The sequence below is a fragment of the Epinephelus lanceolatus genome, chromosome 3 (genome assembly GCF_041903045.1).
Source record: "Epinephelus lanceolatus isolate andai-2023 chromosome 3, ASM4190304v1, whole genome shotgun sequence".
Taxonomy (NCBI): Eukaryota; Metazoa; Chordata; class Actinopteri; order Perciformes; family Serranidae; genus Epinephelus; species Epinephelus lanceolatus.
In genome coordinates this window covers 22,471,765-22,499,148 of record NC_135736.1, presented here as the reverse complement: position 1 = coordinate 22,499,148, position 27,384 = coordinate 22,471,765, and the positions used below count along the sequence as shown (strand labels likewise).

Below are 27,384 nucleotides of genomic sequence, written 5' to 3'. Positions count from 1 at the left end.
GACTCTAAAAAGGGCCATTCACGTTTTCTTGTTGGCCAACGTAGTTAGCAGTCCTTCTGTGACAAGCTGAACATGGTCAGAAAATTTGCTTTATTCAGTGTATTTACCGGTTTAAATCACTGGGTCGGGATGTTTTGGAAAGACACCTCGTGGCTAATTCAGTAACATACCCACTATGTGGCTAATGGAAGCAAACCCCTGCACCCAGGATCCAAAAAGTTGTGGCAATCCCCCCAAGAAAAGTTGTTACAGCAGCAGATAAACGCCACTGGTTTTGAAATCAGATGTTTAACAATCATATATGGGTGTAAAGTTGAAATGGGTGCTTCACTCCAAGTTAGTTGTAGATACATGAACCAGACATCCATCAGATTAGCTCGACAAAAGTTTTATTCACATTACTAGACAGTCATTAGATCACAAGAAACAGCATCTCTCTCACAAGCACACAGCCACACACGTGCATATGGGTTAATGCAATCGATGGAAACTAGGTATCGCATAGACCTCCATGCCTGAAGTTTGGGTCTCCACATCTCCTTTGGAGCCACGTCAGCAGTAATCAGAGTAGTCCTCCTCCACATAGTTGGCTGGAAAGAACCCCACCTGGAAACACAGGAGCAGTGCAGGTTAGATAACATGCCTAAAAACCTGTGAATGTTTTTTTTCTAATATAATGTTTCCAACTTCCTCACCCGGCCATACACCTCTCCTTTCCACCAACCACTTTGACCTTTCTTCAGGATCTTGATGGTGTCTCCTTCCCGCAGCGACAGCTCTGAGCGGTCCCTGGCTGAGAAGTCATACCTGGCCCTCACGACGCCCAAACTCCTCAAGCTGCCTCCTGTCAGACAGGGCCAACGATGAAACATGAATAAGCTTTAAAAAATAATTGGACATTTTAGGAAATTACCTTGTTTACTTTATGGCAGAGAGTTTGGTGAACACATAGATACCACTGTCACAGAGAGTTCTAGTCTGGCTTTGTCCAAAGGTAACAAAAAAATCCTCATAACCCCACTTAACATCCCAACTTGTCATTTTTATGCTTCAGCTTTGCCAGTTTTACAGGTGCTGGTAGGAGGATTTGTTTTACGAGCAGTGTGGCTCTATGAATAGTAATGTCCATCTGTCAGTGTTTGGTTAGTCCATCATTTCAGTCCAGACTCAAATATCTCAGCAACTATTTAATGGATTGTCATGAATTTTTATAGAGACATTCTTGGTGCTTGATGAATCGTAACAGGACTGCTGACCCCCTGACCTTTCCTCTAGCGCCACCATAAGGTCAACATTTGTGGTTTTAAAGGTGGAGTCTGTCATTCTGGAGGAAGATTGTTAACATTTGAACTCAACACCCAGACAAATACACCCCTCCTGTCAGTGCTCCTTTGAAAGCTTGGTTTTACTGTCCCTCTCTTTCCCATTGCCTTTCTCTTTATAAACCATTTCAAGGTGTCTTTTGGTTGCTAGGAAATATATCAATGTTCTGCTTAGATTTCTAGTCCAGCCACTGCTGCACATAAACAGCAAATGAAACGCTGAACTCAAGTTCTCCTGAACTGAAATACACAGGGTGGGAAAAGGCAAAATTAGTTTTAGGGCCTTGCTGCTTTATGATAAGTTGTTCCCTTTAAGACAGTACAAACTTGATGTCAGAAATAAAAGTCTACCGCTTCCCTAAGGAAAAGAACCAGTGCAAAGTGATCGCAGCAGTCAAACCAAAAACACCATCGGGAAACCCCAGGGTCTGTCACACACATTTCATTGCCAATAAGATTCGCCATTTTTTGGAAAATGAAAGAGACACAGCACACAGAACTGCATACAAATACAAATACTCCTCAGTAGGCTGTTGGCTAGTGATCGTTAGTTTGAAGAAGCTTTGGTTTGACCACCGCAATCCATGCTTTGCGCTGGTTCTTCTTTAAGGGAAGTGGTAGACCTTTATTTCTGACGTCAGGTTTGTACCTCGTCAAAGGATCAACCTCCCACTGAGCAGCAAGGTCCTAAAACTAATTTTGCTATCTCCAACAGTGTGTATTTCAGTTGTGGAGGACTTAAGTTCACTTCTCAGTCTAAGTGGAACAACGATGTAATTTCTTAACAACCAAAGATGCCTTGAAACAGTCTATACATCCATGGCCTCCCCCCGTCCTGTGCATGAGTACCAACACTCTGGCCTTGCTGTCTAGTCTTGCTGTCTGGCCGGAATAGCTTGCCGACCCAAACAAGGTTATTGACCTGCTGACTACACCTTAAAGTTAAATCTCTCAACAAGTGTTGCACTGATTGCCTTGAAGCTTGGTTCACATATTTATGTTCCCCTCAGTATGAATTATAATAACTTTGACCTCTTGACCTTTTATCTACCATCATCATCAGGTCAACATTTCACATTTTACATCGCTATAAATACCTGCAAAACGAATTCCTGTGCAGCCTCGCCTGCACTTTATGTTTAGTGCTAATTAGCGCTTGTACTAAAGAGTGTGAAGGGACAGAGAGGTACTGTACCTGGTGTCGTGTTTGGTGTGGTGTTCTGCATGTTGTTAGGCGGGCTGCTTTGCTCTGGTTGTTTGTAAGGTGTAGACAGCGTGGTGTCCACATCCTTGAAGTATTCCTTCAAAGAGTTCTGCTGGTAAAACTGAATCATCTCCTGACACAGGAAGAAGAACGGCAACAGGAAGAGAAGGAGAGTGTGAGGAAGATGTGAGACCAATATTGGACGTGGTTTGACAGGAGGAAATGAGGTTACTTGCAACGTAAAGGGCAGTTTCAGTGTATATCTTATGGTCAGTGTCATCATGCTTTGGCCGGATGAGGTTTGTAAGACTCATGTCTTTGGCAAGATGGTGGCATGCACTGACACAGCTGCTCTGAGCTTTATCACATATTTGCATTACATAGCTGTGGGGGATGTTTCACAGTTTTGGACAATGAAGAAACTTGACTAAGACTTACAATTAAACCCCTGAATGCTTTCTTCTCATTGATGCGGTACAGGCCATCAGTGGATGTGATCTTAATGTGTCTGATGTCCATGTTGAACCTGGAAGAGCAGAAAGATTGCTATGGTTAAAAGAGATCACACCAGAGTGCTCTGGGATTAACAACATTAAAGGGAAACTATTTATCTAGAGACTTAGCCTTGTTTTGACTTTTCCACTTCTTCAAAGAGAAATGGCTTTCATATGAGTATAGTTTTATAGATCATGCTCTAGTACTTAGTTGGAGAACATGTGCTTTACTGTTTTTGAGTGGAGGTGATATCTGAGCTCACAGACATCCAGCAATTTATCTAAGTTTACCTAAGATGGTCATTCAGCAGAGCCGAGCAAGCAGGAGTTTGGTCATAGACACGTCAGAAGACATCAGGGGCCAGATGCATACACAATGTGTACATACAATCCACAAACCATGCGTGTGCCTTTTCCCATGCATAAACTAGTGTTCATAAAGGGAAAATGCGCACATCTGACTGCATACTTCAGACCAGGCACGTATGCTTTTAGCCGAGATAGCTTGGGGTGATAAATGGAGCAGATCAAATATAAATTGGGAGATGGTAACATTGTTTTTAGGGTGTCTGACAATTTCAGTGATTGTGTTATTACACAGTCTTCTGTAAAATGTCAATCAAAGGTGCATTTATTAAGTTCATTTAAAATTATCATTATTTATCATCTCACTGACAGTGATTGTATAATTTCATCCTGTGAAGCATTGCTAAAAGTTAATTTTTTAACATGAGCGCTGTGAATGAATCATTGATCATCCTTCTGACGTTTAATAATAATGAGAACGTAATTAAGAATTTGTTGCAATGACGGTCTTGAGAAAAGTAATGAGGTAGTGGTGGTCTAATGAGTGGTGGAGTTGCACAAGTACGGCTGTTTAAAGGCATTTCTACATCCATATATGGCAAACTGTGAGTGAGGAAATGAGGCTTGTGCACGTAAGCCTAGCACCACAATGATTGAGGTTTATAAAACAGAATCAGTCGTATGCACGGCTTTATAAATCTGATGAAAATAATGCTAATGTGAACACACAGTTTTAGTTATAAATCTACACAGAGTTTTATACATGGAGCCCCAGGTGTGTTGGCTACAACGTGGGTCACGTACAGGACTGCAACCAACACTTGGTAATTATCAGTTAAACTGCGGAAAAATAAGTTCCCAGAGCCCACAGCAATGTCTTCAAATTCATGTTTTGTCTGACCAGTGGTCAAAAACAGAAGAAAAAGGAAAGCAGTAACTCTTTATAGTGAAGAAGCTGTAAGCCAAAGTTTCAAATGCATTCAATGACTATGTTTTAACATGTAGCGACAGAACGTGCTTCACACTGAAATATTAAAACAACACTATAGTGAATATAATATGGTATCTTAATGAAACTTCACTTTCTGACCAAATTTAGCACAGTTTTAATGAAACCACCTGGCTGTCTTTTCACCTGTAAATGACCAAACCAGTATACCAGTAACAGAAACATTCCTCCAGATAAAATCCTCTTTACTGATAAACCTGTGAGGGCTTACTTGATGCTGATAGCAAACTCTCCTCCGTCTTTCTGCCGCACAAGGAACGTTCCATCAGACCGGGACATTAACAGGTTTTTGGCAGCGGTTCTGTCCATGCTCCCTGCAAACCTTCAAGCACAGTGAGAATCAGAACCTTATCATTTGCTTAAAGCAAGACTGTAAAGATGTTTGAAAGAAGAAATAACACAAGGCCAAAGAGTCTGTTCCAATAAAGTTACATAAAAGTTTTGCATCAGCACTTCAAATCTATAAGAAGTATACAAACAATAAGTGGCTTATAACACACTCTAATGTAGTTGTACGCAGCTGCAGGGACAGTTTTAAGTGTCATTTAATGTACAGTATTTGTCAGCAGTTATACCTTCTCTGATAAAGACATAGTCTATATCGTGTGTACAACTGTATTTTACTGTATTGTCTATTATTTGTTTATAAACCAGCCTCTACTCACGGTTGGAGGAATTATAGATGTTGATAAAAACATTAAATAACACTTATATCTGCTTACAACTTGCTATAGTGTTTTATAAACCTTTTATTAATGTGCTGATTATAAATGCTAAATGGGAAGACATAAACTGAAGCGTCGGCAAAGTGGTTTAAATTTTATTTTATGTGACTGCCACATTGTTCAAATTACTCTGATGATTTAAGTTTTCGTAGAAAAATGATGTGGGTGTAATTTGGTGCAGTCAGTGAGTGTTTTTATCTCATTTCACAGTGTTATACTTGATGTTACCACCAGGTGACACCAAAGTAAGTACTTTAAAATTCTACATGGTGACTTTGAAGATAACACCTGTGTTTTCACAAGCTGGTTTTGATTTTATTTATCACACAGCCCTCAACTCTGGTGTTAGGGCAAAAAACATGTCTATACGGTTGGTGACTAATGACTTAAGGTCACTGTATTCATGGAAATGAGTGATGTGAGGTGAAAGATCCCGTTTGTGTTACCATGATAGTGTTTTTTCCCAAACATGTCTTTAAAAACGTCAGCACTTTTCAGTATCTAGTTCTGTTTCTGTGGTTGTTAGTATTATTTTCTGTATGAGCTCTGTGGTGTTAATGCCCTGTGTTGCAGCAAAGTACGATACAAGAAGAAATAACGTTATGAGGCTGGTGACCAAGTGATTTAAGATTTAAGTTCCTGTTGATACTCACCAGTTGAAGCCAGACAGGTCAGGGGTCTGCCTCTGGGAAAGGGCGAGATCACACATAGGTTAGGTATAACACTTTGCAAAGGTCTGTGGTCACGGTGGTAACCTTTTTTTTACTTCCTATTACTGCTAATGTGGGTTTCAGTACAGCAAATGGTGCAAGCTCAGACATACCACTGGACTACGCTGAACATGTTTGCAGTGTTGGGGAAGTTACTTTGAGAGCACAGCTCTGCAAGCTACCAATAACTTCACACCAGAAGAAGTTGGACTATGACAAAGCAACCCTCGGATTAAATCTAATCTCATTAACTAAAGCTATTCAGAAAAAGTACCTTAAACTACTTTGTGAAAAATGATCAAAGTGACGATGTACATGATACGAAATTATTACAAAATATAATACAAAAACACACATGCCCCATTGAGTTTATTGCAAATAGTGCCCACTACTTCACAGGTCATAAACCAGAAAGAAATACCCCACTATTCATGGGAAAGTGCAGCAACATCAGCTTTGGCTTTGTATTAAGTGTACATTAGTCAGACACCTGCCTTCAGTAAGAGTCCAGATTGGGTGTGCATGGAACAGGATTACTCACTTAGCAGGGTAACTTCTAAAACAGCATGCAACAACTTGTTAATAAATAGCAATAATCAATACCTATCACTTATGGGCATGTAATATATTGAAGTCAAATGGAACATATGATGAATGTGTTGCCTGAGCGTGCCGTCACAGCAGTCAGGATCAAAAAACAGCAGGGGGTTCATTTCCAGTTGAGAAGCAATGTCAAAATAAAAATTAAATTCATTCCCTTCCTTTTAATGGCCCTAAATTGTTTATAGTTTCAGTAGTTAACTACACACACAAAAAAATAATCTAACTGCTTGAATCAGTATGCAAACATGAATGTAATTTAACTACCAGCAGGTTACTGCAACATGTAGTTAAACTCCTTTAATTACATGTAGTTCACTGCTCCCCAACACTGCATGTCTGTTATGTTTGTTTTCTTGTGCTCTCATCTCTCTTGAAAAAAGGTATTTGAAATTTGTGTCATTTCATTTTCTTAGAGGGTGTCTGTTGTTCAGCAGCTCATGTTGGCTGGTGGATCGTACTCACAGAGATGTAGGGCTGAACTTTTTGGCAGGGGAACCATCCCATTTGACCAGCAGTCAGGTTCCTTCCCTGAGTGACACACACAACAACAAATCACATGGCTGACCCGGGTGGACCGAGCAGTTATTGCAACATATACATGAATCATCAGATCGACACGAATAAGTGACTTAGAAACAAACCACCACCCTTAAGCAAATGACTCATATGCAGCTGATATTGATCTGAGGGTATTCACACCAAATTTGCATGCAGTGAATTCCTGAGGAAAGTTTGCAAAGCTTGAAACAAGTGAAGTGATGATTTGTGGATATTAAAAATGAATAAGAGATGTTTGAACTCTTTGTTTGAGAGTAAAAGCTTAATTTAATATTGGATCCACCAGTTCAACAGTATGACAGATAAAAGCACAAAGCCAGTTTGCATGATTTAGCATTTGTACTAAGACTTCACATTACTTACAATTTCCCAGAACAAACCTAAGATGTGTCTTTGCTACCCTTTCTTTGTGTCTTTTTGAGTTCCACTTAAAATAAACTTGCAGAGAGACGTGATTGAGATTTCTAATAATCACAGCAAGGGATTAAGAAACAAAATAAATTTCGCTTATTGTTGTGAACTGCATTTTTGCAAATCCAGTGATGTCAAATCTTAGTGAAATTTCTAGTGCTGACCCGAATTTTTCGAAGCTTTGATCACTGCCATATTAATCGACTCACCAGTATTCTAATTTGCGTATATATTATTATTTATAATTCCCAGCCAAGGACATTTAAACTTAGTAATATTTTTTTTACCCGCTCCCCAGTCCAGCACTACTGAAACTGGGACAGTTTGATCACATGTGACAAGCTGATACACTCACAAGATGTTGCAAAAGTAAAGCATCTGGAATAGTTTCAAAATTTGCGAAGATGACCCCCAAAAAGTTGAGTTTCAGATATGCCAAAGGAAACTGGAACATGACATATCTACAACCTCCCAGTGAAGCTTGGATTAATTGCAATTATTTCTCACTGAAACTTCGATGTCTAAAAAATGGTATTCAGGACGGCCCTCAAAGTTTCACACAAACGATGTGATAACAAGTCAATAAAATTTAAACTGCTTGAACTGACAAATGAACTGTGAGCAGTAGTAAAAAGATCTACACATCAACCTACAAACTTTGGCATGCTTTGGAAAAATGATCAGCAACAAGGTAAATGTCATCTAATAGGTCTTTTCACAGCAGATTTGTCATAGCACAGGTGTTACTAATAACATAAACCATGGCTGAGTTCCATTCAACCCCTCCATTAAACCGTGACAGTGTGACAGTGAGCCAGTGAGACAGCATGCACAATACTAGGACCCCGAAACCGAAACAGCTAAATGGAATTCAGCCACTGAGTGTGATTTATTTTTCAAATCAAAATCTTTTAAATGAATCACACAGTGGAGGTGTGCTGGTTGGGCACGAGGGAGGAAGTGGAACGAGATATAGAGAGGAAAATGACAGAAGAGACTGAAAGAAACAAAAGCATGTGACACCTACACATTACCACAGGAAGCAAGGCTTTGAAGACACAACAGAATAAAGTGTGACCCCCCTCAACTTTCAGAATGCAGAATGTACACGCTTGTATTTGGTTTTTAACGCTACCTCCCACCATGGCAGGTCAACATCTGCCCTGGTCAGCTCAACGATGTCACCTTTGGAGAGGTGAAGCGGTTGGCCGAAGCCCACAGGGGGCGGTGGCAAGCCATAATACTCTTGACACACCTCCATCTTAGGGAATCCTGAGACCGAGAGTGAGAAGTAGAAAGAAGACACAATGAGATTTAAGGAACCGGATCTAACAGGCAATAAATAAGTTTAACTCCATGAAATATTTACTTAATTCTTGAACATTTGGGAGATTGTTTTGGAGAATACACATGACACTGGATGGTACTCATGTGAGTAAAAATGTTGTGTTTTCTTACCAACGCTGGAATGTCCGGAGGACCTCTGTGTTTTATTCTGAGGGAACAAAAGACAAAAGAACTGGAGCAATTGTACTTAAAGTTTTAGCTATTTGCACAAGGTAAATTTAAAAAAAGTAATCAAAAAATGACATGTAAGATAGTGTGCAGGGAGAGCAAAGTCCATCAAAGGCTTATTCATTACCTCTACCCAAGATAAATGTTGTCTTACCTTCCTCGCAGTTCCAGCATGATCTGTAATTTGGAGATGACAATCAGAGTGAGAAGTGATAATTATGCTAATTCATGGTAACAGCACTAATTAGAAGTAGTATTTAAACACATGCACACACACATATACAGACCTGAGTTTCGTCCGCATGCAGGGACTCTGCCTAAACACTCTTTATGTGCAGCCATTTTACAGCGAGTGCAGCGATAACCCTGAAAAAATATCCCTCTACAGACGACAGATGGAGAGATTCAGCCTCATTGGACAAATCTTTTAAAAAACTGGAGGTGAGAGGTGAAATGGAGAGAAACAGCAAATGAGACAAAGTACCTTAACAGCATCGAGCAGGCCTTGCAGGAGGTGGTTTCCTCGAAGCAGTGCATCTGGAAGTCGTGGTTGTTTGCCGTGGAGTTATCTGGACACATATTCGACCTGCAACCGTGAAATACAGTTGTTCTGACAACGCTGGGATAACAAGCATTCACAGAGCTGGTGTTCACCGGCAGGTAGTTTGACTTTTGAGAAAGTAAGAAATCTCTTGTTGCCCTCAGCCCAGAGAGCATCTACTTAGTATTCCTGAGACTGAAGACACCAACAGCAGCAGCAACACAGTGCAGAATGCAAATAACGTAATCAACAAATCATGTTCATTTCCTACAAGGTTGAACAATAAGCAAAAGCGAAGCACAAAATAAATAAAAACGAGTGACTGCAGCTAAACTTTGCAGTCAGTGTCTGTCAACAGTGACTTAAATCAGTTCTGTTTCTCTTTTGATGTGTTTTACATGATATAATTTACTTAAAATAATGACACATCTGATGAACTTAAATCCACAATCTCTAGCAAATATTTGACCACTTGATGCAGCAGAAACAAGCTATGAACAAAAAAAGTCACCAGGTAAATTTGAGTCCAATATTCACTCTCTTTTAGCTGATTTGCTCTCCATCAGTTCTTGAGGGAAAATTCTTGCTGCTAAATGCTCCACTTAGTCTACAGTTTCTGTGTCTGCTGTTTGGTGGTGGGCAGGTAGTGCACACTGGGTTTCTAGAGCTTTGGTTGTGCCTGCTGCACCTAAAAACGACGCAATGAGAGCAGTGAGCGTGAATGAAAGACAAAAGTTGCAGCCCAGAAAACCGAAACAGAGCAGGCGCCCAATGTACAGAGGCTCTGCCCTCATTGCAGCAGCCCGGATTCACTTCCAGCTTGTGGCCTTCTGCTACATGTCTCTGTCTCCGTCTCTCTCTCTTTCTAGTACATAGTACTTTGATCCATTGTTATTGTAAAAATATCAATTATAGCTGCTTTAAAGAAGACTGTGCAACTTTTATTAAATGAATGCAGGAATAAGCATGTCAAAAGTAATGCTGTATCCATCATCGTAAAAACACCGAATGAAGCAGTTTACCGTTACAAATCAGTGTTTTTTTCAATGCTGCTCGGCTCGATGCAAAACAGGCTGCTAACTACAGTGGCTGATGCTAAAATGCGAAAACATGAAAACACAGAAAAACACTAATGGCCCTATCTAGAGCCAGTGTTTGGTTTGTCTGTTCTTGGCTACTGTGGAAACATGGCAGTGCAACATGGTGGACTCCTTGGACGAGGACCAACTCCCTATGTGGATGTAAATGGCTCATTCTAAATTAACAAAAACATGACAATTCTTATTTTCATTATTATTTTATTATTCATTTATTATAAACTAGAATAAAACATAGTCTTTATATTATATTCCATTTCTGCCAATATATCCCCCTAATCCTACACACTAGACCTTTAAACTTAACTTAACTACAGTTGGGACATATCTCTCAGGAGTGGGCAGCTTAATGGCTAAAAGCTATTTCACCACTTTGGGACTGAACTTTGGGCACCACTATCTGACCAGTCCCCACAGATCTGAGAAACCTACCTAATTTGTACACAGCAAACATATCTGAGATATATTTTGGGCCCAGACTATTGAGTAACTTATGGACAATATGTAGGGCCTGGAAGCCAATTTAGTATTGAACTACAAGTTCAGTGCAAGGATCTAAGAATTGGAGAAATGTGATTTCTCTTCTTGGTGTTTGTCAGTGTGCTAGCAGCAGCATTTTAAATGACTTTTAACGGTCTAATGGTCTCATTAGGGAGGTCAGTGAAGAGTGCATTACAGTAGTCCACCCTACAAGACATAGAAACATGAATGATCTGTTCTAAATCTTGCTTGGACACAAAGTTCCTTATTTTAGCTATGTTTCTGATATGGCTAAAATTCTTAGCTTAAACCTCATCTTTGGTAAGAAGTCAGTGTATGTAGAGGTGTGTGTGTGTGTGTGTGTGTGTGTGTGTGTGTGTGTGTGTGTGATAACTCACAGAGCCATCTCAAACTGTTCCAGCCATTTCTTCTTTAGTTCTCTGGTTTTGAAGAATAAATCGTATCCACACCTCCCATAGCAGTCCAGCAGAAGGAACAAATAGGACCACTGTTCACAAACACACACTGTTAGCTTCATGGATGCTTAATAGATGTGCTGTCTGGTATGACTGGTGCTATAGAGAAGCAGAAAGACCTTCTTATTGTCCTTCTCTCCTGTGGTTTCGTCTCGTATCTGGTAGTGCTGTAGTTCAATGATCTCCTTTAGCTCGAACGTCTCTCCACTCTTCTTCTTACAGACAAACATGGCCTTATCGAAGAGGAATGCATACCTGACAAACAGCCACAGATCCAACACAACTTCAGATGCATTGCATCAACTCATTAAAAAAATACACTGAGATATGAGCAACACACACCTGTCTTGCTTGGACTTTTTTTCCGGGCTGCAGATCTTAAGCTCTCCGTCGATCTTTGGTCGACCGTAGAAAGCGAGAGACTGAGTCTAAAGAGCAGAGGAGAGTGAGGATGACACGTTAGGGCAAAAACAAGATCAGAGCCAAAAAAAACAACAAAAAAAAACAATTTAAAAGTGAAACATGTGACCTCACCATGTTTTCTATGGACAACTGGAAGGTGGTGATCTGTCTGATGATCTCGTTGTCTCGCTTCACCTCATTCACACACTGCGCTAAGTCCTGCAAACACACACACACACAGATGAATTAATATATGTCTAAATATCCTAAATTTAATCTGATGATCGACATAAACACACACACTTACTCTCATGGCATCAAGAGCTGTGCGGAGGTTGTCCTTCTCTGTAGGGTCAGTGGTGTGCTTCACCAGCTCCTGCAGGCAGAAACGGACAAATTATAGACAAACTGGAAAAATGAACATGCACAGGCATAATGCAGCTACACACCAGTGGTGGAACAAGTAGTCAGATCCTTTCCTTGATTAAAGTGCTAATACTATGCTGCAGAAATACTCTGTTACAAGTGAAAGTCTTGGATTGAAAATGTGACTTAGGAAAAGGTATGTAAGTAAAATCAGAGAAATTCACTAAAAGTAATTTACAGTAAAACACCTGAATGCATCACGTATCATATATTATATCATTACACTATATTATTACTCATGCATTAATGTAAATGCAGGATTTTACTTGAGATAGTAGAGCTATTTTTTTAGCTAGTTTATACAGGACTGCAACTACTTATAATTTCCTATATGGATTAATGTGCTGACTATTTTCTTAATTAATTAATTCACCTATTGGTTTGTAAAACTACAGAAAATAGTGAGAAAAGCCTGTCTTTAGTCTAAAGTGACACAAAGTGACAAACAGCAAAGCTTGTTTTGTACCACCAATGATCTACACCTCATAACTATTCAAAATAAATTAAAGTTATTAATGTAATTAAAAGATAAAGCAGCAAATGCACAAGATGTTTTTGCATAAAAAATCACTTGAGCGATTATCAAAGCTGTTGCCAATTAATTTTCAGTCAATGCTGTAAGCTGTGCTTGTATAACAAACAAAATATCATATTTTATAAGCTCTTGGTATGATGTAGTGGAGTATAAGTATTAAGTGGCATAAAAAGAAAATGACCATGAAAATACAAGTACCTTAAATCTGCGCGTACAGAGTAAATGTAGTTAGTACAATTTTATCACTGCCACACACACACACACACACACACAACCCACACCTGTACAAACATACCTGTAACAGCAGGTGGTATTTGAGGACTCTCTGCATAGGAACCATGAGTAAATCTCTGAGAGAAAAACGTCCACTATTTGCTCTGTTCGAACACTCCTGAAAGAGAAGGGAGTAAACATTTGCATTGAACCATAGATGTGTTTAAGAGGATGTTGTGTGGCAGACTCACCCCTTCCCTCCAGATTACCCTCATGGCCAAATGCGGTACAAAAACCTTTGACCCTGAGCTCATTTCCCATTTCAACCACTATTATGAAAGTCTGTGAAACCGCTGACGGGACACTTCAAACCAGGGGCGCACTGGCAACAAAAAGCAGCCTGGGAATTTGCTGTCATGCCGCCTCAATTTGACACCCCAACTTCAATCTGACAAAACATATTTGTTGATCAACAAATCATTAAGTTAAAAAACACAATCTGCCAATTTGTAACGCTGAAACTAATTTTCCGAGGTTTTCCTACCCGTTTGTTGTATTGTAATGATTAATGTAATGTATTGATCACCTGACACCTAATGCTTTTCATAATTTTTCTAAACACTGTAAAACAGTCAATAGTGTTTAAACACAGAACTAAGTTAGAACCAGACTCTATCCACAGGAGCACACTGTATTCACACAACGTATAGTCATTTCCTCATTTATTTTCCATAACCACTTATCTTGTTGAGGGTCACACCTACGGCCAAGTTAGAGTCACCGATTAACCTGACATACATGTCTTTGGACTGTGGGAGGAAGCTGATGTACCCAGAGAAAACCCATGCTGACACAGGGAGAAACTCCGCACAGAAGGCTCTCCCACGCTGGGATTCAAACCCCCGACCCTGGGGGTGAGCCGACAGTGCTAACTACTGCACCACTGTGCCACCACACTACGTATATTTGCACTATATGTACAAATTCCCATGGAGAACACTAGATTTACACTATATCACACTTAAACATGTGGGCATGCCAAAACACCTGCTCCCTACTCTTTGATGTTTCTGCCTCTTCACCACCGCCCTCATCATCACCTGCAGACTGCTCAGCACACTACACACTATGCAGCACCAGCTAGGTGGGGTGGGTTTTCCTCTTTCTATCTACGTTTCAGCAATGAGTGTTAAACAATTTTAACGAGTGCTAGATGTGCCTGCTAACTAAGTGATACTTGCAGTTTCAGTTGTCACTGCAACTCATGTTACAGACTGCACCAGCCTTGTTGCTGCAGCTGAGACGACCCTTTCAGTATATAAGCTATATAATGCCGGGGGTTTGGAAAAAAAACAGACTCGCCCTGACAGGACGAGCCCACCAGGAGAGTTGGCCAGTCCGTGCCTGCCTCAGAAGGTCTGTTTCTATTTGTGGTATACATTTTTATGTTTTACTATATGACAAACCTACTAAAGGCTACTTGTACATGATGTCATCTTTAGTTCAGACTAAAATTTGAACCTTAAAAGGGATAAGGTTTTTTTAAAGGGGATGTATGAGTTACTAATCTATAGTTAGTGTATTACATACAGTAGATGGTGGTCGGCATGGTCCCAGTTAGCAGAGGCAGACAGGACTAGCTCCCAAGAAACTCTGCAATGCATTGCTGTGGATGTTTTTTTTTTTTTTTTAGTTTTTTTTCTAGCAAAACATATTTTAGCCACTTAAAAAAAGGTCTACCTTTTAGAAAACCAATGTGGGGTGATGGTGGCTTAGTGGATAGAGCAGGCGCCCCATGTACAAGGCTGTTACCGCAGCATCCCGGGTTCGACTCCAGCCCGTGGCCCTTTGCTGCATGTCATTCCCTCTCTCTCCCCCTTTCATGCTTGTCTTTCCTATCGATTAAAGGCTAAAATGCCCCAAAAAATATCTTTAAAAAAAACAATGTCAGTCTGAGTGAATGCTATGTTCAGAATATTTTCATTGTATATGTATATATATATATATAGTTTATATATAAAATATATAACTAATACAGATTTGTTTTTTAGGTGGGCCTTTTTTAAGTGGCTACAATACATTTTGCAGAAAACCCCCACCCTCAGAAATGCATAGCTGAGCTTCTAGGGTGCCAGACTGTCAGCTTCTCCAAACAGGGGTCATGCCGACTGCTATCTACTGCATATCACACACACTGACTATAGATAAGTATCTTATACAGCCCCACTTCAAAAAAATTCGATCGCTTCAAACCACCCACAAGTACTTCAACCACATCTTCTGTTCACTGTGTGCACATTACGGTACATCTATAATTAATTGCTGTTCACTGCAAACTCACACATCCCCTGTGCATCTGTGTGTTAGCATGTGTCTTCCTCACCTCCAGTTTCATTCTGATGTCCTCCCTTGTATTCGAAAGCTTGTCCAGGTGTTTTGTCGCCGTTTCCACCTGACTGCAGTATCGTCCGTACAGTAAGAGCCTCTCCTTGTAGTTGAGAAACACCTGGTACAGGTTCTTGGCTCCATAATCTAGGACTGAACTCCGGACCTCCTCTAACAAACTACGATGGGTGGTGGCCAACTCCTACAAATACATGCACGTGAAAAACATGTAAATACATGAAGGTAAACACGAACTGTGCATGTGAATGGTAGGGATGCACCGAAATGAAGATTTGTGGCCGAAGCCGAAGCATATTAAGCGCTTGGCCGAATACCGAGTACCGAATACCAAATATTGTTGTTTAGTTTTTCATTAGTTTTTGCAGATGAACCCCCTCCAGATTAGTGCTGTCAGGGTACCAAAATTGGGACCCACTGTGCGATACCAATGAAAATATCATGGTTCTGAGTAGTATCACGATACCACAGCGAAAATGAGACAGATGTGCCTTTTGTCATTTATAAAAAGATAAATCACTTTTCTATAATACATCAATGATATTTCAATGTAATAAATTACTTATTGACTTATTCATACTTCAAAAACAGCATCAATAAGTGATTAACATAGGGGGGATCAAAATAAAATAAATAAATAAAATAAAAATCAACCAGCCACCCTCCTCCCCTGACAAGTCCCTTCATAAGTAACGAACAGTCCCTAAAGTGCGGTGAGGTTTGTGGGCCATCAACGGCTCGTTTCTCCTCTGACACGTCACATACCTGTGTTCGGCTGGCTTGGCTGTTCAGGTACTTCTGGGCAGTCATGACACCAAGAAGAGGATATTATTGGAACCAACTTCTCTGTCGCCGGTAAGCTGATGGCCGCCGTAATTGACGCCCGTTCAACCCACAACCAATGGGATTCGCCTTTCGTTTCTGCTGCTGGTTGAAATCTGTAGGCTGCTCGCACAGCGTGCTGAATGATTTAAGCCTATTTTGCTCGCTCAAAACTATTTTTAGTCGCAAATGCGAGTCCGGTGACGGGCGGATCGCCACACTGCCGACATTTTACTCCGCCCGTCAAGGCACGCTGTTTGATTGCGTTATCAAAACACGCCTATTATTCGGCCTTGCTTTTAACTTATTCCACCGAATACCGAATGTGTGTTTTTTTGCAATATTCAGCCAAATATATTCGGTTACCGAATCTTCGGTGCATCCCTAGTGAATGGCGGTGCAGATAATCTCCTGCTGTACCTCTATGTTGATGAAGATACTCTCCATGTCTTGAGGCTGGAGAAACTTTTGAAGAGGCTTCATAAAGTGCTGCACAAAAAAAAGAGTTGTAACTCTCTCTGAAATATGCATATAAATGCCTGTTTGCTTGTGTGTCTGTGTGTGAGTGACTTTTTACATGTGTAATATATATGTGTGTAAATGTGTGGTTCTTCTTTCATCAGATTGTGAATGTGTGCTCACCTGTAATATAGATATCAGTGTATCTGTGTATTTCTCCTCTGTCTGTCTGATCTCCTGCAGGCAGCACTCTCGTTTGTCTACCCCAGTCTTCTGCTGCTGCAGAAACACACACAAAAAATGTCAAAGTAAGCATGAAGAGACTGGGCCAGAGGATGTTAAAGATTTGTTTTAACTTTCTTTGTGATGAACTAAACACTAGAGACAGACCCTCTGTCTTTTCTAATCATACTGGTTGTTGAAGCCAGTTTGTTGGCATCTCTCCTTCTTCTACTGGTTGTGTGACAAAAACAAATCTGCTATTTCAGGCCACAGTTTTTGTAGTTTTTGGAAGAAATTTGTTCCATTTGTTTCACACAGAACACAGTGGAAACAGTACTCCAGCTGATGCATAAATATTTGACAAAAAATGTGAATGTGAATGATAAAATGAACATGATAAAATGCTGCAAAAATAATCTTACAGGTATACTATGAAAGAATTTCATAAAAAAACAATGTACAGACTCATACAAAGGTAATCCCTCTCAATCATCAAGTGTGTAGCTTCCTATTTTGTCTTGTTCGGGACATTTCTGGGCACAGTGCGCAGGTGACCAGGTGCCAGACCGTTTGCAGCACGCAGTCAAAAGGAAGTGACAGAGATCATGGACATAGTGATGAAAAACTGCAAATAAAGCAAGGCAAAACACTGAGCTGATTAAATCTGTGGTTGGCTTTTACTTTTGCTGCTGATACCATTTACAAACAGTGACGGTGACAGTGAGAAGTAAATGTTAAGGCCTTTACTTTTTTGGCATTTTCTGAACATTTCTGTCATTTTTCCCTTGACGCCCTGTTAATTTCTAACCCTGACTCTCCGGAGGCCTCATTTACATCAGCTATTGTAGTGCCTCAAAGCCAGATTGTGGTTTTATGAATTATGTAGCTGGGTGACATTTACACATAATGCCCTTCCTGGATGGGGCTGCTGTCTGAAGTTAACTATGAAAGTGTCTCCTATCTGGAGACACACTGCAAAAATCTCTGCACAACTCTGGTGGATTTGTATCAGTGGTTCCCAATCTGGGGGTCATAACACCCACAATATAAGTCTGCAGGATCACAAGATGATTAACAAGATAGGAAAGCAAAGTTGTGTTTATTGTGTCTCATGATCTTTGCTTTCTTCTGGTAAATCAACAAATAACTTTACCCTCTAAAGTATCTAAATGCAACCAGTGACATAAAGTCTCACATAAAAATTGCTTCATTTTAAAGGGGCATGGGCTACATTTGTTGGGAACCACTGATTTCCATAATCAGACAGAGACTGGACCCTGGATTTCTGTGCTCCCATGTTCAAAGACAGACCTGCAAAGCTTCCAAGTTGCCAAAAATAGGCAAAACCTTCCTTTTTGTTTAAGCTCCACTCACAGTTTCAGGTTGTTCATCCGTTCTCATCAAGTCTTCATAGATCTCATCTCCTTCATTTTCCTCATCCTCCACAAAGTCGTACAAGTCGTCATCCTCGTCCACTGTGTCACTGATACATAAGATACACACACAAAGACATTGATATCATCGTAGCATTAGTCTTGTCTTCAGGACACATCATTTTCTCACTCCACAGAGTAGTCAGAGGTCACAGTGCATAGGCGGTGGGGATTCAGTGTGTTGCTTAAAGACACTGGAGCATGACGGATATTTGAATCACTGAAAAAATGCTGTTCTCTTTTCCTCGTGTTTTGGGTGATGAATGTGCTTCATGTTTATTTCTAGAAAATACTGTAGATTGATAATTAAGGTACAAAGTGTGGCCATGTTGGAATCTTGATTTGGAGTTTATGACAACATAGTTAAAAGTATTCAACATTACATTTTTCTTCACTTTACCGCTCAAATGAGTAATGCTGAAGTAAACATTTAAACAAAAACTCATATACAAATGGATTATGATATGTCTCCAGCTGCAGTAACAGTGAAAGTAATATTTTGTGTATTAATATCTGTGGCTTCATATTGGCATTTATCTGCAGATATTATTCAACTTTGATTCAGGAGGTCCTGATTTGATATCTTACTTTCAAATGTTTAAGATTCCATTACTGCTACATTAGATAAATAACAATACTACATAAATCTGTAAGTGCTTTTCAGAAATTATGCCAGGAACTTATATTTCTTTTTAGTTAACACTGAGTATGTAGTGGTCTCAGCTGGGTACAACAAAAACAAATGGATGGGTTTGGGATAATGGGTAAAAACGCATCATTACATTTTCTTTAAGAAGAACAAAACATTTGAAATAAAAACACATCAGTCTCCTAATTGCTCATTTTGTTCTAATGGCCATATTGTTTGGGAACATCAGGGTGGACTAGCAGCATTAGTTTCCTTTAGTAAATGCTTTCATACACACTTGAAGGGATTTTAATTTGGATTTTTATTTTTGTTTTTGTCACAGTTGACATGAACTGTGTGCATGCCATGTGTCTGCTTGTGTGTGTTGTTGTTTCTCCACTGCACAGGTTATGATTAAACACTTTGATGTATGTGGATTGATGAATCACTGGTGTAACTGTGTACAGTAGCAGACCAAAAGGAGATATTGCTATAACTGACCCGTGCTCCAATTTATAAACTATGCAAAAACTGATGTGAAGAAACAGTGACCTTTTTAAAACTACCTTTCTACATCCACAAGATTTTTATTAGAACATTATTGAGAAAAAGACTTACTCTATCTGGTCAGACAGGCCGCTGTAGATCTCATCATCAGGAGTGCATCCTCCCAAAGGAAAAGGCCTGAAGGTGGGGAGGGTGTGTGTTTGGGTGTAGGGAGAATTAAAATATCATTAATACCGTAATAAACTGATTAATGTCCTTATAAATGAAGCCGGTTTGTAGGCAGAAGTAATCAAGCCCTCATTACTGGAATGTATGTAAACATTTCGCTTTTTAAGCACCATTGCCAAGAAAACTGTCAAATATTGTAAATGAAGTCATCATTAAAATAAAAGACATTAGCTACATAACTTAAACTTTTCAACAAAATATAGTCCAGTTTTAACAGACAGAGAGAGTCTTTTATGCTGTTACCAACTTTGGAACAAGCAAACACAGCCTCTGCTCCATGAAAACAGTTTTACTTTTATGAATCTTTATTAAATGGTCATGTTTAAATCACATTAAGTCCAATAAAGGACTGACCAAGGAACAATAATGAAGCTGGAAGTCATGACGTTTGAATGTATTTGTCAACAACTAGAACTCCATCTGTGGGCACCCATAGGTGGAGGCTAGTGTATAAACAGATAATGAATGATGGTGGGATTTTACATTAAGTACACTTACTCCAGTACTGTACTTTTTTGAGGTACTTGTACTGTACTCAAGTTCATACATACATCATTCTGAAATGGGCCATTCTGCATGATGAGTACTTTTGACACTTTAAATTTAATTCTAACACTTTTGTACTTCTTCTACCACTGCACTACAGTAAAAAACAGTTGTAATAATTTAATTTGTCTCCAGAGAATAAGTTTTAACTGTTGACAAATACTGTACATCAATAAACATTTAAAAAAATGTCTTTTCACTGTGTTCAACTACATTATAATGTGTCATTAACTTTTTCTTAAATGCTTCTAAATACTGAGAAGAGGGCATGAAGTAAAGTGTCACCAAAAAACTGCATTAACACTTGACTTATGCAACAGAGGAAGGAAGTTACTTACTGGAGTCTTCCTTGAGTAGCAATGGATGTATGAGAGAGGATGGACAAAGTGTCTATGACCTATCACACACAGAGACACACAGTACATAATTGGTATTTCCTGAGCAGAGAGGGAGAGATTCACAGACTGGTAGATGAACAGTGAGAGCTTTTTCACACTTTAAACATTGATGCTGAATAATTCTCTCTGACCTGGTTTTGCTCTGAACTGCGGTATCACGATGAGTGATCTCAGAGAGCCAATTTCATGAGAGATATGACCAGAAAGAAACTCGCAGTTGTCACATGGCTGCCCAAATGAAACTGATCGTCTTTTCTGATTAGGCAGTAACTTACTTCAGTGAGCTCTAATATTGCTGCCTATCTGGACTTGGCTGTTATGTGTTTTAATGTTTTATATCGTCTACCTCTCTAAAATCACCTTTGACTTTGTTGTATTTGGGAACTTTCTCCAGAGTGGCAGTAAGAACCAAATCAATCAAAAGCTGCCTTGTGAACTTAGATTCTTTTCTCTCAGAGAGACAAATAAAAAGAAGGTGGGCCTGCCAACACACTTCTGGTAATATGAAATAAAAATACTGTCCAAATAAGGAGCGCATCTCTCAGTCAGTGCTGCTGTACTCTTTTTTGGTCTGATTTTAACTTTCATTCAAGACAGAGAGAGGAGGAAAGCTGTGACAAGAAGTGAAAGTCTGAGGGAGAAGTTTAGAGAGAAAAAAAAACATTTGAATGGACTGATTACAGTATCTAACATTTTTGGGAAATTCTTCAATTTGCTTTCAAGGCGAGAGTTAGATGAGGAAATCGATACCACTCTCATGTCTGTACGATAAATACAAAGTACAAAGTACTACTACAACTTTACTTAGACTTTACTTAAAGAAGTATTTCACTGCTGGAAACATGGTCTTAAAACTAGGCTGTGTATTTAGAAGAAAGATGCAAATACTTTTGAAATTGGTGCTACATGACCAGAGAAAACAGAAAAGGGATGCAGCATTTGCTTTTATTCATGAGGTAGGAAACCTACAACTACCAGAATGCACTGCGCCACACCGGTTCAATAAAAGCTCCTGTTGGTGGGTGATGTAATGCGAGCTTGGTAACAGACAATCTTGAATTACAATTAAACAGTAAAGTAAAATACATTTCTGAAAACATTTTAGGTGAGATGTAGGCCATGCCGTGACAGAATCTTGGTTCATACTTATCAGCCCTGCTTAGTTTTACAGTTTGATCAGAGTTTGGTCTGAGTTTGCGAGAGGGCCAGGTCTCTCTCTCTGTCCACATCTAAACTCTTTGTGTTTGTGGTAGCGGGCATTGCAAAACACAGGAGTACAATCTGTAGCTTGAGCAACAGCCCTAGAGCCAGCACAAATTTGCTGGACAGGTTTGGATATTAGCACTAGCCACCTGCCAAATGCTGATAAGATATGCAAGTGGCTACTAGATTTGCTTCCCTCACCAGCCAAAAAAGATTAGTAATCTATTGAGCAGCTGGTAGATTTTGGATTCCACCAGCCACAGTGTCAGGTGGACAAAAGATTCAATTTCCAAGCCTGCCACTGGATGATGCAAAACACATCATCCAGTGAATTAGAGCTGAGAAATGAGCAGGGAGAACTGGTTGCTGGTAAGATGAAGGGAAGTTTACCATAGTTTATTTACACACGCTGTTGGTACAAAGCTGGTTGAAAGTATCCTGATCTGAATACTTCTTCCACCACTGTAAATTACACTGCTCAGATTACACCACGCCTGTACTTACTGTATTTTATTGCAATGGCTCACTGACTCGAAGCAGTAAAGTGAAACGAGAAGCTCAGTGACAGTAACACGCTGCAAACTTAACAAAAAGAACAAATGCTGTAAAAAGACCCCACAGTCAAGTTGAGGTCCATCTCTTGTTGACTCATTGGGCTCTCTTCCTCTTACTCTGTACATACAAATCAAACAAGTGCAAATTTCGAATCTCCTTTTGTTCACACTAAAGTGCTGTGGCTGCACTGCATCGAAAGTGAAAGAGAACTGTGAGATACAGAATTCGTTCACTCAGCCATCTAAATTATAAAATCACCAAACTACTTCCTGTTGGGGCTGTGTGGGTGTCTGCAAGCTGCAGTGAGGAGTCAGGACTCTGTTCATGCATCTGGCTTCTACCATCATGACTGGAGTATGAATGCACAATCTCATAATTACTGTACGGCACTTAGATAGATAGATAGATAGATAGATAGATAGATAGATAGATAGATGTAGTGGGGCATTACCTTTCCGAAGTCTCGAACATCAAACAGGTCAAAGGCCTCGAACAGTTCACTCTTTTTGAGATGAAATCTATCCTGACAAACTCCCAGAAACGTCCGGATATTCTTCAGGCACAGGAACTGAAACCCCCCCCACAAATGTTAATTAACTTTAACTGAAACGATAAGCTCATCATTTCATTACCACAACATTTAACAACTACAATTTTGATTATCTATCAATAGTTTAAGTCCTTTACCAAAGAACAAGATGCTACAGCCATGCAGAGTTTCTAAAATCAGCATGCTAACAGGAACACAATGACAATGTTAAAGGGACAGTTTATCCCAAAACAAAAAATGTACATATATCTTTCCTCTTATCTGTCATAGCTATTTATCAGTTTAGATTGTTTTGGTGGGAGTTGAGTGTCGGAGTGTCAGCTGCAGAGATGTCTGCCTTCTCTCAAATATAATGGAACTAGATGGCACTCAGCTTGTGGTGCTCAAAGCCCCCAAAACATACATTTGAAAAACTCAACAGCAATGTCTCTTTCCAGAAATCATGACCTGGGAACTGAATAGATAATCCACAGACCTTGTAGTGACCAGTTTCATGTTGGAAGTATTTTCTCTACCAAACTACACCCTCCAACTGGATCACCATGCAGAAGGAAGTGTGCATCCACTGCTAACTCAACAAGGTCTGTGGATTATCTGGAGTAACCAGGTCATGATTTCTGGAAAGTGACATTGGTGTTGATTTTTCAACATTACACTAACTCCAACACTAACAGGTATGGCATTCACCAACTTTCACCCATTTCATCTAAATGTTGTCAACACATTTCAGTCTGGACCAAAATGGACCAACCATGGTGCTGCTAGCATGGCTATGCTAAACCAAAACCTATGGGAAGATAAACCATAAATAAAAACCTTTAAAAAAATCCTGACAACTACAAATTAGACGACATAATAAGAAGACAAAATAAAGAAGCATTACAAACAAATAGAAGACGAATATAACACACACTAGACATGGGCACATATAAACCTCATAAAGGATATAAAACAAGCAGATTTCAAACAGATTTTCTACATATTGCTGCACATTGTAAGATGAAAGTATTATTGTCCATCATGTTGGCTTTGCTGTTTGTCTAACAAGCAGATCCTTTAACTTTCTCACATTAAGTGAAACCAAAAAATGCTTCACACTTCATATTAAAGTGTATTTAAATGCTGCTCAGCCACAACGACCACATGGACACGAACAGCAATGAACGATTACAAAGAAATGTCTGGTTCTAAAAGAAGCAGTACGAAGGGTAGAAGTACAATATAACTACAAAAGAAACCATAGAGAGCGCAGTGCGCAGTCCTGCTGACATGGTGGTCAGACATACGCAGTTTTACATAACTTCCTGAACCAGCTGCTCTCATTCGCTCTTTCTGTGTCTCTGTCTGTTCAGCAGTGGGAAATGCGGAACTCTAATTTGAGAAAAGGGGAAACGTTGAGTTCTAACTGATACTGCTGCACACATCACATCACTCTTTGAGGAGTGCAAACAGCCATGTATATATATATATCCCTACAGTGGTAACTCATAGCATAGCCTTGCAAGAGCACAGGGAAGATCCTCAACTTGTGTAATATCATCAAGTGTGTGTGTGTGTGTGTGTGTGTTAGCATGTGTGTACACGTCAGAGTGGACTCCCGTCTTCTGTTAATCACCGGATGTTTCTTAACCACTCTTGACCTCATAGGATTTCCCAGAGTTTCACATGCACGTGTTGAAGCACATTAACCCCTGCACACACACAGACACTTTAAGATATCGCGGTGAGTCTAATCAGAGGTGATCGAGGACTTCCCTTGAAACAACCGTGTGACAGCCTGTCTCTACTTCTTTGTCATACTCTCTCGTTCTCCGTCTTTCTTATGTCTTCATCTCACATTTTGCACATACCCTGACTTCTAATTATCTCTGTTCTCTCAGACACAACCCGTCTTCAGGTTCAATCCAGTTTGCTTGAGTGCTTGTTTATTAGTTAGCATGACATCTTGAAAGCTTGACAACAGGTTTTGATGAAAGACAGTTCATGATTAACACAGTTTTTACTGTGGAACCAGATCCAGGGTCAGAACAAGAATATTCAGAAAAGATTTCTCAGATGAGAAGGTTGATACCGCTCTCACTTCTATACGGTAAATATGCTGGAGCCAGCAGCCAGTTAGCTTAGCTTAAAGACCTCACGAAATGAAAAATACATTCTTAATCCTGTGCCCCTCTGTTAATTGATCATTTACCTCTTGTTACATGCCAAGCACATGTCAACAAATCTGAATCAGAGTATTTCTTCATGAAAATCCCTCTCTTTTCTGTTTCTTTAAAATTGTTTAAAACATTTGATGAGTCATCCTGCACTCAGAGGCGCTTAAAAACATGCATCCAACAAAATGAGTGACTTTGGGCAACTAGCTCACCACACTGGTCACATAAAACTGCACTTAGCTGTTTGTGGGTTGTAGTAGCTAACACAGCAATATAGAAAGAGATAGGAAGACGTGTGTTTGGATATAATCGGGCAAAACCTTTGTTTTTATTTCTGAAACATAGCTGAGGCCTGTTTCATTTATCTCTCCCTCATTCTCCTCCTGACGGCAAGGGAAGTGTGTGAGGAGCCAGTCGTCCGCTGTAGCTCTGTATCACACTAAACTCTAAGCCTGGCAAATTTTTAGCGGTCTGAGCAAATGCTAAAAATTTGATTTGAATCCCGCTTGTTAATTGTGTGCTCAAATATTCCATTTCACTGGGAAATACATCACAATACATAAGCTAAAGACACTCTCACTTCCATATCACTGGGGCTTTTAAGATTGGGAAAAGGGGGGAAACAGCTAGCTTGGTTTTGTCCACAGATTATATCTCATTTGTTTAATCCATATAAAAATCAAGACGTAAGCACGACAATCTGCCTTTGTTTCCAAGGGAGTTATGCGTTGAGGTATTTCTTGCCTGAGAGCACTTCCCAGCAGTGACGACAGTATGTTACTGCTAACAGACAAAAAAAAAAAGTCTAGATATGACAGTGCATATAATAGGTGAGATGTGTTAATTAGTGAGCTTTAGAGGTTTGAAAAACATTACTTTTAGGGTTCAATAATGGCGCGAGTACTTTCTAGTTGTTTCTCTTTGTTTCTTCATCATCATCATCATCATCATCATCATCCCCGCCACTTTCCACACCCGCTTCCCTGATGTGAACAGATATAGATCACAGTAGTATTTTCCTATCTAAAAGCCTTGGGGATTTACTGTTGCCTCCTGGTCACTATGGAAATGGCCTATGGAAATGGAGCAGGAAAAGGTGTGTATGTGTGTGTGTATGTGTGTTACCTGGGACATCTGTGGGCGCAGGTTGATCTCTCTCAGGTTGACAGCCTGAGGCAGCAGGTTGTTGAGCAACTGGCAGAGCAGCACGCCATCTCTCAAAGCCTGAGCCAGGTCACACACCTGGCAATGTGCACACACACACACTCAAAATCAGACTGAGGAACCGAGACACTTTGTGTGTTTTTGTGCAGTTGTGTGTATTGTGTGTGACATGGCTGATTTACCTGTGCACCCTCCCATGTGACCCGGTGGTTCTCAGGAAGGACTCGACAGTCGATTAACCACATCGCACACTGCCGCCACAACTCCATCTTTGTTTTCTGACAGTCAGAAAGATAGAACAATAGATAGATGGATGGAATGTGAGGCAGGATTTTGTCACACCACATAGAGCAACCAGTAATCATTATTGTTCTACAGAACACCCAAAAGCAGTAAATGAGGCAGTCAAATCTTAAGTTAACGCTCTCAAAACAATCAGAGATGAGTTAACTTCACGAACAGCCAGGGATAAAGTTTCTAGATTATTTGTGGCGTTCACACTGAATTGAAATGTATATTCTTTGTCTGAATTCACACAAAAACCTCCTGAAGTGTGACATATGCTCCTGCACTACATAAATAAAGAAGCTCTGAATCTCCCTGTCACAGTTTAACTTCTACTTTTTATAGTAAAATAGAGCCTGGATATTGAAATATTGAAGAATCAGACCAAATCAGTAGCAAATCAGTTAGCCTATGGTGAACACTGAGCAGTCACACTCTCCGTCCTTTTTGTGAAATATTGAGGCGGCCTTCTTGAAACCCAGTAAAATATCAAAAAAGCCACTGCTCCACTAGAAAACTTATATCAGTGTGGGATGAGTATTACAATCAGCTCTCACCTTCAGTTTCTCCCGGCAGCTCTATGTCTTCTTTCTCGATGTTCTCCTCCTTTCATTATCTCATTGTCAGACTTCAGCGCTCTTGTTCTGCCTTTCTTCCGTGGTGGGTGTTCTGCAGAGCTGCACTGTGTCGAAGACTTTTAACTTCATCCCGCAACTTCCTTTTTCCTCTGACGCACCCTCACAGTTGCATTCACACACACGGATGCACACTCACACACACACACAAAGCTGTTGCTGC

The 27,384-nt window shown here is 39.9% G+C and overlaps 1 protein-coding gene across 3 annotated transcripts; it reads right to left on the bottom strand.

Annotated features, from left to right (window-relative positions):
- Window positions 1–372: 372 nt before the first annotated feature.
- On the bottom strand, window positions 373–27,384 carry vav1 (vav guanine nucleotide exchange factor 1). 3 transcript variants are annotated; one of them, XM_033624518.2, is made up of 28 exons: window positions 27,144–27,384; window positions 26,484–26,579; window positions 26,263–26,379; window positions 22,883–22,999; window positions 20,614–20,672; window positions 19,613–19,678; window positions 18,308–18,416; window positions 16,895–16,987; window positions 16,673–16,741; window positions 15,411–15,614; window positions 13,110–13,205; window positions 12,161–12,229; window positions 11,986–12,072; window positions 11,794–11,879; window positions 11,571–11,706; window positions 11,374–11,483; window positions 9,342–9,443; window positions 9,145–9,239; window positions 9,012–9,034; window positions 8,801–8,837; window positions 8,478–8,614; window positions 6,836–6,901; window positions 5,714–5,745; window positions 4,547–4,657; window positions 2,965–3,052; window positions 2,518–2,659; window positions 696–844; window positions 373–606 (listed from the first exon to the last, which is right to left on the bottom strand). In XM_033624518.2, the coding sequence occupies exons 2-28, from the start codon at window positions 26,568–26,570 to the stop codon at window positions 553–555; spliced, it is 2,541 nt and encodes an 846-aa protein (XP_033480409.1). In that variant the 5' UTR covers window positions 26,571–26,579; window positions 27,144–27,384; the 3' UTR covers window positions 373–552. The 3 variants fall into 3 exon arrangements, with proteins under 3 accessions (XP_033480409.1, XP_033480408.1, XP_033480410.1); XM_033624517.2 differs by having other exon boundaries at window positions 16,895–16,990; window positions 27,144–27,382; XM_033624519.2 differs by having other exon boundaries at window positions 8,598–8,614; window positions 16,895–16,990; window positions 27,144–27,381.

Coding starts and splice junctions, on each gene's coding strand:
- vav1 (XM_033624517.2), bottom strand. CDS start 26,570: ATGGAGTTGTGGCGGCAGTGTGCGATGTGGTTAATCGACTGTCGAGTC. Junction 12,230..13,109: donor AATACCACCTGCTGTTACAG/GTATGTTTGTAC, acceptor TTCTGCCTGCAG/GAGCTGGTGAAGCACACCAC. Junction 2,660..2,964: donor AAGCATTCAGGGGTTTAATT/GTAAGTCTTAGT, acceptor TTCCTGTGTCAG/GAGATGATTCAGTTTTACCA.